This window comes from Procambarus clarkii, chromosome 8 (assembly GCF_040958095.1).
Source record: "Procambarus clarkii isolate CNS0578487 chromosome 8, FALCON_Pclarkii_2.0, whole genome shotgun sequence".
NCBI lineage: Eukaryota > Metazoa > Arthropoda > Malacostraca > Decapoda > Cambaridae > Procambarus > Procambarus clarkii.
In genome coordinates, this window is record NC_091157.1 from 27,974,897 (window position 1) to 27,986,688 (window position 11,792).

General features: G+C 43.2%; 1 protein-coding gene across 1 annotated transcript in view; it reads right to left on the reverse strand.

The window, feature by feature from the left end:
- Window positions 1-216: 216 nt before the first annotated feature.
- LOC123750234 (glutamate receptor ionotropic, kainate glr-3-like) overlaps window positions 217-11,792 on the reverse strand; it is a 47,962-nt gene continuing 36,386 nt past the window's right edge. The window contains exons 8-10 of the mRNA XM_069319910.1: window positions 7,372-7,528; window positions 6,954-7,117; window positions 217-2,964 (exon numbers count right to left, since the gene is read on the reverse strand). Coding sequence (XP_069176011.1) covers window positions 2,885-2,964; window positions 6,954-7,117; window positions 7,372-7,528 — 401 coding nt within the window. The 3' untranslated portion in view covers window positions 217-2,884. The remainder of the gene's footprint in view (window positions 2,965-6,953; window positions 7,118-7,371; window positions 7,529-11,792) is intronic.

Consider the following 11,792-nt stretch of genomic DNA (forward strand, 5'->3'; position numbering starts at 1 on the left):
ATATATATATATATATATATATACATGTTTCATTGAATGTGACTACATATTCTGTTTTGATTATTTTCTTGTTTAGGGCTTCTATTCCTCTGATTAGTTTTTCAGCATCTTGGTTTAATTGGAAGAGGGGTTTTCCAAAGGTCATCTTCGTTCGTGGTGAAGAAAAAGAAATATGTAACTGTAGAATGCATTATATTTATTATAATATTTACCCAACATTTCGAACCTACATGGTTCATTCTCAAGTGATAAGAAGATACAAGGTGTGTTAGATTTATACCAGTAAGGGGTCAGGTGAAGAAAAGTAGATCTACACACATGGGTCAAGAATAAAGGAAAAGGTAAGGCATAAGAGAAAAAAGGCGAACAAAGGGGACGAAGCATATACTAAGATAAATCATGTATAGTAGGCCTAGTATGTTGAGCAGTGTCTTCTATATTGGCATCTTTACGTTCCCGCCTTGTTCTTACTCTCATCGTGGGAAGAGTGAATAGTTCCGTAATTTAGGTATTTATGGTAGGTTATTTTTTTTTATTTGGATTCCTTCAAGAATTTGTAATCTTCTTACATCCTTGGTTTTGTCTATTATGCATTTTTTTTCAACATTTCTCTTGTTAGGGAGATGTCATGGGTTTGTCTCATGTGATTTTTGGGGACACCTGATTGAAGATGACAGGTCAAACGCCTCGTCAACTTGGTCGACGTCATACCTATGTACGTAGATTGAAGGCTACATCCATCGTGGGGAAGGTGTACATATATACCACGTTTGACTGCTGTAAAGGGTTCTCCGTCGGCTTCGGGCTGTTTTTAATAGGGAGATCGGTAGCTTTTTTGTTTTATAGAATATGATTTGGTCTATGTTTTGGTTAGGAGTTATGCTTTTTACTCCTTTATAGATTATTTCTTTCATTATCCGTTCTTCTTTTTTATGTTCACGACAAGAATAGCCACATCATCCTTCTGGGGTGTGGAGTTTTCAGTTGCATATTGGCTTGAGGACCATTCAAGCTCGTTCGCATTTGTGTTGCTCACGTGGACCCACAAAGTGAGGTGATTCGATTAAATATCTATGCCCAAGCCTCCTGCTTCAGAGCCTATTGGCACGAACATAATAAGAACATAAGAATAAAGGTAACTGCAGAAGGCCTACTGACCCATACGAGGCAGCTCCTGTTTCTAATCACCAAATCCCACTCAATGTTCCTGTAACAACGTTCTAGATCCCTGTCAGTTGGTAGGTCTGCACAACTGAGGTTCTCTTTGTGCTGGACACCCAGCTGTAGCCAGACTTCTCCTGATGATGTCACTGACTGCTTCATGTCTGGTAATCTTTCCCAGTGACTTTCGACAAATGAGACGATGGCTGCCGTTTTGGTTTGTCGACGCATAGCCTCAGATACACCGGCGTTCGGGTGAGATAGGGGCGGCAAAGTGCAAGGCAACACCAATATTAGGTCCCGATCGTCCAGGCGGGTGCCCAAGGCGGAATTAGGGACAGCCAACAGAAAGTCTCCGGCATGGGGAGCTTGCAGAGCTAGGAGATGTGCTTTGTCCTTCTAAGATGCTGTCTCCAGCAATACTGTGGCAATGTTCTCCACTATGGGGCTGTCCCATTTGGCTTGTTTGCAGTTGTTTGCAAAAGTTGGTCGAGAGTGAGGGTTGACAAGATTGTCCCATTGGTCGGGTCCGTCCGTAAATTTGGGATCATGAATCCCAATTAAGTCTCTTCGGTATTTGGACAGTATTTCATTCATTAATTCACCTGTAGTACATGCCGAGGATATGAATGCCGGTAATGCTAACTGTGTCGCCTTGCGAATACCTATACTCTCGAGTCTAACTGGGAGCGTTGCTTGGTCCCATGGGTCATCTTGTAGGAAGAGGTTTAACACTTTCATGGTTATTGATTTTAGGGGTGCGTTATATTTTGTTAATTTTGGACTGTCGAAGGAGGGAGCACACCTTAGGTAATTGGTAAGCCTGAGCAAAGCCAGGCACCGAGGGAGAAGGTACAAAGCATCGTGGGCATCCAAAGCCCCTATTCTTCCCTCCATCCTACTCAGGTCATTCAGCTTTTCTTCAAAGATTACCTCAATGGCGCTCGATCCCAGAGGTGCCCCTAGCAGAAGCACACTGTTAATGGAAGCGATCATTTGTTTTCCTGGCAAGATAGTTCGTACTGCATAAATGATTCGTTGGATAGATGAGACAAAACGAAATGATCAAGAACTTGAACATCTTATGATGTGAGTGCTGCAGACACAGGCAGAGTAAACAACACGACATGATCAAGAACTTGAACATCTTATGATGTGAGTGCTTCAGACGCAGAGTAAACAACACGAAATGATCAAGAACTTGAGCATCTTAAGATGTGAGTGCTGCAGACACAGGCAGAGTAAACAACATGAACGAGGAGGAATGCCCACTGTTTTATTTCGTGCAAACAAGTGTGTTAAAAGATAAAGTAACATAACCATATATAGCATAAGTACTCTATTAATCGTTACTTTAAAAATTACCTTTGTATTTGAAGTCATTCGATTTGGATAGCACAAGAGTTGAAAACAGTTGATTAAGGGGTACGGGCGAATGTAAATATAGCAGGTGATAGTGACGGACCCTTTCACTTTTAGCTGGTGATGGTGACGGACTCTTACACTTGTAGCTGGTGATGGTGACGGACCTGTACACTTGTAGCTGGTGATGGTGACGGACCCTTACACTTGAAGCTGGTGATGGTGACGGACCTGTACACTTGTAGCTGGTGATGGTGACGGACCTGTACACTTGTAGCTGGTGATGGTGACGGACCTGTACACTTGTAGCTGGTGATGGTGACGGACCCTTACACTTGTAGCTGGTGATGGTGACGGACCCTTACATTTGTAGCTTGTGATTTTGAGGGACTTTGAAGACCAGCAGCTCCAGCAGGAAGACCAGACCAGCCCCTCCTACACCTGGACACAAAGTACACAAAGACTGAGCTAGATAATGGTGTCGTGATGGTTTTTTTGATTTACAGAGAGTTGCAAAAGTCCCTTGTGAATATATATATATATATATATATATATATATATATATATATATATATATATATATATATATATATATATATATATATATATATATATATATATGTCGAACCTAGTAGCCAGAACGCACTTCTCAGCCTACTATTCAAGGCCAGATTTGCCTAATAAGCCAAGAGACAAAAATCTGACGCTAAGCCGAGCAAAGTGTGAGTTCAATCAACATAAAATTGAATTCTTTGGACATGTACTTAGTGACAAAGGTCTGTCTCCAGATCCTAAGAAAGTTGCAGATATCAAGAATGCTGCACCTCCTTCAACGTCCACTGAAGTACATAGTTTTCTGGGAATGGCAAACTACTGTTCTCGCTTCATTCCAGATTTTGCTACCATTATGAAGCTTCTACGTGAGCTCCTGAAGAAAAATGCATCATGGTACTGGAGCGATATCGAGCAAAATGCATTTGATGCTGTGAAAGATGCACTAGTAGAGAATGCGATTGCTGCGTACGTTGCTCCATCAATGGACACTGAGTTAACGGTTGATGCTAGTCCTGTTGGTTTAGGTGCTGTTTTTGCCCAACACAAACCTGGTCAACCAGATTCCAGAGTAGTAATTGCCTACGCCAGCCGTTCTCTCACAGATGTTGAGCAACGATACAGTCAGACAGAGAAGGAAGCTCTTGCTCATGTATGGGGCTGTGAATACTTCAATGTGTATCTGCTTGGTGCACCCTTCACCACGATAGTCACTGACCACAAACCGTTGGAGACCATCTTCAATAATCCAAAGTCCAAACCACCAGCTCGCATTGAGAGATGGGCTCTTCGTCTGCAACCATACAACTTTATGGTGAAATACAAGCCGGGTGCAGGCAATCACGCTGATTACATCAGTCGACATCCTGCCAACAGTTTCACCATCACCAAGCATCAACAAGTTGCCGAGGAATATGTACACTCTGTAACCTGTGATGCAGTCCCTAAGGTTCTCACTCTTGATGAAATCCGTACTGCAACCCTAGAGGACCCAACTCTGCAAGCAACAGTGGATGCATTGACTAAGAAAAGGTTTCCACGCATCCCATCCTCAGGAGTTGACCAAGATGCATTCAAAGTACTTGAACGCATCCAGACAGAATTAAGTGTTAAGCAACAACGCGACACCGTGCTGCGAGGTACTCGTATCGTCATTCCAGCTGTTCTCCAGCAACGTGCTCTGAAACTTGCACATCAAGGACACCAAGGTCTTGTTAGGACCAAACAGCTGCTACGAGAAATGGTGTGGTTTCTTGGCACTGATCGTCAAGCAAAGGACATGCATGATGCCTGTGTCCCTTGCCAAGCTGCAGTGGATACTTCAAGACCAACACCTCTACAACCTTCACCACTACCTGCTGCACCATGGAAGGAAGTATCGATGGACTTCTGTGGACCACTACCAACTGGAGAGTACTTGATGGTAGTCATTAATGATCACTCACGTTATCCAGAAGTAGAAATCATCACTTCCACATCTGCAAAGGCTGTCATCCCGAAACTCGACAAGATCTTTTCAAACTTTGGCATTCCTGAAGTTGTCAAGACGGACAATGGACCGCCATTCAATGGACAAGACTTCGTCAACTTTTCTGAGCATATTGGATTCAAACACCGCCGTGTGATGCCACTACATCCTCAAGCAAATGGAGAAGTCGAGAGATTCATGCAACCTCTCATGAAAGCGGTACGCTGTGCTCATGCCGAAGGACGATCCTGGAAAAAGCTATCTATGCTTTTCTTAGGAACTACCGTGCAACACTACATGGAACACTGGGCAAGTCGCCTGGCGAACTTTTATTTGGACGTCCTATGAGAATCGCACTACCTGTCATGCCAGCCGAGGTAACGGATAAACGTCTCGCTCAGAAGGATGCACTAGCCAAGTGCAGAATGAAAATTGCTCATGATCAACGTGCAAAAGAACAATTCATAAAGGTTGGAGACACTGTTCTAGTTAAAAAGAAAAAAAGAGGGAAAGATAGATATGCCGTATGATACAAAACCATATAAAGTGATTAGTGTAAAATGAACTATGGTAACAGCGAGTAATAGAGATCATAGTATAACACGTAATATGGCTTATTTCAAAGTGATTCCAACTAGTGTAGAAAATGATGAAGTGCAAAGTCGTACAAACGAAAAAGAAAAAATGAGTTATAACCCGACAAACAATTCATCAAGGGATATTATTGTATTTGGGGACTCTCGTCCTAAACGTCATGTTAAACGCCCTACACGATTTGATGATTAATTGTGTTCCTATGTAATGCAAAGTGTTTACTTATTATGCTAAACTAAATTTAGTATTGTTTGAATAATGCAGATCTCTCATTCAATATTTTGTTGCTCTGTATTACAGTTTCTTTCATGTTTGTTTAACATTGCATATGTATTTTTAACATTGAAATCCTATGTGTAAAGATTAAGTTGTTTAAATTGTTTGTGTGCTTAATTAATGTTAAATGTATGCAATATCTCTTGATATGTTAATAACTTACTTTGTGTCAATAACTTTGCTTTGTGCTACAAGCATGGTAGACATCCTGTATTCATTCTTTTTAAAGAAAAGGAGGGATGTCATGTTCACAGAAAACGATACCATCCGTTTTCTATGTACGGCGGCTCAGACGCCACGGGTAAACAAAAGAGCGTACAGGACGTTACCAGCTTGGAAGCAGCTAGTCATGTAATCGTTTATAAGTATTAAAGTCAGTAACCAAGCCATGACTTTATATCAACCCTACAACCAAGACTTCCTCAGTAACACACAAAACCACAGTAATGATGATGGAGTTACAAGATAAAAGCTAGATGGTGTTGAGATTGCAAAGTCGGATTGCGAAAGGGATCTGGGAGTTATGATTAGTAAGAATTTAAAAGAAAAAATCCTTGCATAAATGTTCGTAATAAGGCAAATAAGACACTAAGATTTATTAATTGAAGAGTTAGTAACAAGACACCTGTTCTTCGGCTATATCTTGCTCTGGTTAGGCCCCATTTAGATTATGCAGTTCAATTTTGGTCGCCGAACTATAGAATGAATATAAATTCATTTGAACGTGTCCAGCGTTGGATGACATAGTTAATCCCACAAGTTACAATCCTGCCATATGAAGAAAGATTAACAAAGCTTTAATTGCATTCACTAGAAAGGCGAAGAGTTAGGGGTGACATGATAAAGGTTTGCAAGTGGATGAATTGACATAACAAAGGGGATATTAATTGGGCATTAAGGGTAACAACACAAGAAAGAACACGAAACAATGGGTACAAACTTGATAAGTTTAGATTTGGAATGACCTGGGTAAATACTGGTTCAGTAAGAGGTTTGTTGATATGTGGAACCAGATGCCACTTGGCATGGTGGAGGTTGGAGTCCCTTGAGTGTTTCAAGCGTGGGTTGGACATGTATATGAGTGGGATTGGGTGGTTAGAAATGGAGCTGCCTCGTATTGGCCAATAGGTCTTCTGCAGTTACTTTTATTCTTATGTTCTTATGTAATGAATTTGATAAGATCAACATTGCAAGAAACCATGTTGAGAGCCCATTTTCAGGCCATGAGTCAATGTGGGTTTTAATATTCTTGTTGGTGTTTCTAATTAGTGTGCATTCTACAAAGTGTACAAAATGCATACCCATTATTTCGCATCTCTACAACTTCCTACTATAAAACGGCCTTAGTTTATTGCAAAGTGTCAAATTTTATCTTGGTAACGTCAACTTGGTAAGTTGATGTATGCATTATTGGGGTGGTTTATAACGGTTGGACTATACATTGTGTGAACAAATTAAATAATCAACCGAAAAGAAACCAACTAGAATAACAATTAATTAACGTCAATAAGCATGTGCCGTAAGCTTCAGATGCACTCACCAGCTGCCAAAATAGCGAAGATCCCCCACATTTGGAGGATGTGGAGTGGGGACGGGGGTCGCTGCCCGTCCTCCTGGCCTGGAGGAAGGCTGCACACTGTTCCATTGTCGACCTGCCTCTTAACCAGCTGCTCCACCCACCCTCTCTCCTGCAGTTGCCGCAGCCTGCATCACCATCACTCATTAGCTCATTTTACATCCAATCGTGTGAATGATATTTATTAATTCACAATTAATTAATTAATTTAGTTTAGTGGTAAATAAAAAATGGGAAAGTAGCTAGGTTTCGTGGTAATGGACTGATGACATATTTACAAATCAGAGATAGTGAATGGCTAAGAAAGGTTAACATGTGATAATAAGGGAAAACAAGGAGAACACAAGCACAAACAGAAAATAACAATTGAAATACGACCAACCAGAAGTTGAAGTTATTGGTGAACGGTGATCCCTTCTTCATGACCATTGTGTAGGAGTGGGTGACGATGTTCTCCCTCGGACTGAAGAACTCGCACCGCCCGGACTCCGAGAAGCTCTTGGCCACCATCATGTCCCCGGCCAGAACGTCGCACAGACCTACGCCAGCGCGCCAACGGCTGGTCGTTACTCTCTCACTCCTCATGCTATATTATAACTCTACCACCATAATCCTATATTTACGACCAAAGATCACATTCCCTCCTAAAAATCTACCACTTACGGGCTACTCATGCCCGTGCCACCTCTTAGATGGCTTAATCATCATCATCATCGCCGTATAACAGAGACTGAGCGCCATCTACGTAGAACTTGGTGGTGGTGCTGCTTGTTCCGCGACGCTCAGCAATGATATGTATCAACAACAGATTTGTGCACGAATTTTAGCCTGTACGGGTCCCAATTCCCAACAACACTCGGTGACCATTTTATGCTCAGATATTTCATCAAAGCACCTCACATGAAGGGGCCACGTCAGGCCCCTGGATGTTTTGATGAAATATTTGTTGCCAAAAAGGTCCCCGAGAGTTGTTGGGAATTGGTTAAGGGTCTGACAACTTTCAATTCTCTTAACAGTCGTCATAGCTTAATTGTGAAATTACTGGACACGCTAAGGTGCATGAAGCCCCTGGGTGTGAGGGTTGGAATCCTTCTGGAGTGAGAAGTTTTCTGATTATTTATATATATATATATATATATATATATATATATATATATATATATATATATATATATATATATATATATATATATATATATATATATATATATATATATATATATATATATATATATATATATATATATATATATATATAAATCCCTAATCTAAAGAGAATACTGGACAAGATTGACAAGATTGACGCCCATGATGCTCTCTTCCTCCTCACAAGATGCCTATCTCTCCCTAAGTTGACTTACTTTCTGAGGTGTTCTCCATCCTGCAGCAGCCCTAAATTAAATGTGTAAGACAGCCTTCTGAGGTCCATGCTGGTGAAAGTTCTGAACTTGCCATTGGACGACTCTCAGTGGGAGCAAGCAACCCTCCCCGTAAGACTCGGCGGCCTTGGTGTCCGCACAGCCTCCCAGATTGCTCTATCAGCCTTCCTTTCCACCTCCCATGCATTGCACGATCTCGTAAGAGATATCCAACCTGAATTGCTAAGCAATTCAGCAGGAATACACGATCTTGCTTCCACTGAATGTTCAAATCAGTGGAATGCTCTTGCAGCCCCAGCACGCATCATAGAACCAACAAAAAACTTAAACAGTCCAGCTGGGACCACCTGCTAGTAGAAAAAATAGCTGGTGCCATGCTCAGAGCTGCAACATCAGAAAAGGAGAAAGCCAGCCTCAGAGCAGTACCTGCCCCCCATGCAGGAGACTTCCTCCTGGCAGTACCCATGTCGGCAATGGGCACGCGTCTAGATCCAGAATCCCTTCGTGTAGCAGTGAACCTCTGCCTTGGTGCCACGATTCAAACTGAATTCAAGTGTATTTGCAACAGTGTGGAAGCAGACTAATATGGACTGCATGGGTTGCATTGCGGAAGCACAAAGGGCTGGCATGCGAGACACAACGAAGTCAATGACCTCTTCAAGAGGAGCCTCGTCTCAGCTCAGTGCCCAGCGGAAAGAGAACCTCACATCCTAGAGGACCAAAACCCCGATTTTCCCACACTTCGCCCCGATGGCATCAGCACATACTCCTGGAAGGGGAACAGACACTTGGTTCGGGACTACACGTGTGTGTATCCACCCTGGATGACACCTATGTAAACTTCGGTGCTGATCAAGCAGGTGGGGCGGCCAACCACAGGGGAAATAGCAAAATCAGTCAAATACAGGCGATTGGAAGGTCAATACACCTTTGTTCCCATAAAGACTGAGACCCATGGCCCCTGGGGCAAGAGTGCCTTGGGATTTCTCAAGGAATTGGGCTCCAAGCTCATTGACGTGTCCAGGGGACCCAAGAGCTGCCAGTTTTTTCTTTCAGCGCCTCAGTGTGGCGATCTAGAGGGGAAACGCCTGCTGCATCCTCGGTTCCCGTCATAAAGCGGAGGCGCTTCAAGAAATCCATAACCTTTAAGCACTCTTTGTATCAAACAATGTATATCTTGTAACCTTTAAACATATAATGAAGCAAAAAAAAATCAAAGGAAGTGGGTGGTAGGAGAAAAGAACACAGAAACTGTATTGGAGGGGACCTAAACATTCCCTCTAATGCGTTATGTGTGGTTTCCTTCGAGGGAAAGGGGCCCCCTTCTTCCAGCCAGAGGTGGTAATCCTTTCCCTTTAAAAAAAAAAAAACATATACACACACACACACATATATATATATATATATATATATATATATATATATATATATATATATATATATATATATATATGAAAATGAAAACTCACACCCCAGAAGTGACTCGAACCCATACTCCCAGAAGCAACGCAACTGGTAACTACAGGGCGCCTTAATCCGCTTGACCATCACGGCCGTCAAAAGGAAGTGATAGCCGAGGCTATTTGAGCCACTTCCCCGACGGCAACTCGGATGGTAATCTTGGGCATAGCATTTCACCAAATCACCTCATTCTTTGGGGCACACGTGAGGAACACAAATGCGAACAAGCCTGAATGGTCCCCAGGACTATATGCGAATGAAAACTCACACCCCAGAAGTGACTCGAACCCATACTCCCAGAAGCAACGCAACTGGTAACTACAGGGCGCCTTAATCCGCTTGACCATCACGGCCGTCAAAAGGAAGTGATAGCCGAGGCTATTTGAGCCACTTCCCCGACGGCAACTCGGATGGTAATCTTGGGCATAGCATTTCACCAAATCACCTCATTCTTTGGGGCACACGTGAGGAACACAAATGCGAACAAGCCTGAATGGTCCCCAGGACTATATGCGAATGAAAACTCACACCCCAGAAGTGACTCGAACCCATACTCCCAGAAGCAACGCAACTGGTAACTACAGGGCGCCTTAATCCGCTTGACCATCACGGCCGTCAAAAGGAAGTGATAGCCGAGGCTATTTGAGCCACTTCCCCGACGGCAACTCGGATGGTAATCTTGGGCATAGCATTTCACCAAATCACCTCATTCTTTGGGGCACACGTGAGGAACACAATTCATTCGCATATAGTCCTGGGGACCATTCAGGCTTGTTCGCATTTGTGTTCCTCACGTGTGCCCCAAAGAATGAGGTGATTTGGTGAAATGCTATGCCCAAGATTACCATCCGAGTTGCCGTCGGGGAAGTGGCTCAAATAGCCTCGGCTATCACTTCCTTTTGACGGCCGTGATGGTCAAGCGGATTAAGGCGCCCTGTAGTTACCAGTTGCGTTGCTTCTGGGAGTATGGGTTCGAGTCACTTCTGGGGTGTGAGTTTTCATTCGCATATAGTCCTGGGGACCATTCAGGCTTGTTCGCATTTGTGTTCCTCACGTGTGCCCCAAAGAATGAGGTGATTTGGTGAAATGCTATGCCCAAGATTACCATCCGAGTTGCCGTCGGGGAAGTGGCTCAAATAGCCTCGGCTATCACTTCCTTTTGACGGCCGTGATGGTCAAGCGGATTAAGGCGCCCTGTAGTTACCAGTTGCGTTGCTTCTGGGAGTATGGGTTCGAGTCACTTCTGGGGTGTGAGTTTTCATTCGCATGTAGTCCTGGGGACCATTCAGGCTTGTTCGCATTTGTGTTCCTCACGTGTGCCCCAAAGAATGAGGTGATTTGGTGAAATGCTATGCCCAAGATTACCATCCGAGTTGCCGTCGGGGAAGTGGCTCAAATAGCCTCGGCTATCACTTCCTTTTGACGGCCGTGATGGTCAAGCGGATTAAGGCGCCCTGTAGTTACCAGTTGCGTTGCTTCTGGGAGTATGGGTTCGAGTCACTTCTGGGGTGTGAGTTTTCATTCGCATATAGTCCTGGGGACCATTCAGGCTTGTTCGCATATATATATATATATATATATATATATGGCACAACTCTCCTAAACACGAGAGTTAAGTATACAACTTTAGAACACTTTCCCACCAGGAGACTCGAACCCTAGCCAGCACAGAAGCCTTCCAGCAACTGGCATAACAAGTACGCCTTAACCCGCTCCACCACCCGCTCAGACCCTTAAAAGAGATGGTAATTTCGGAGTATTTAAATACACCAAAGATCACCACCTCCCAAGAGCACTAGAGCAAGTGAGGGGTCATTTAGACGTTAATTTCATCAAGTCCCTGTTAATATGGGAAGACACAGTGTCTATGCTTAAGGCACAACTCTCCTAAACACGAGAGTTAAGTATACAACTTTAGAACACTTTCCCACCAGGAGACTCGAACCCTAGCCAGCACAGAAGC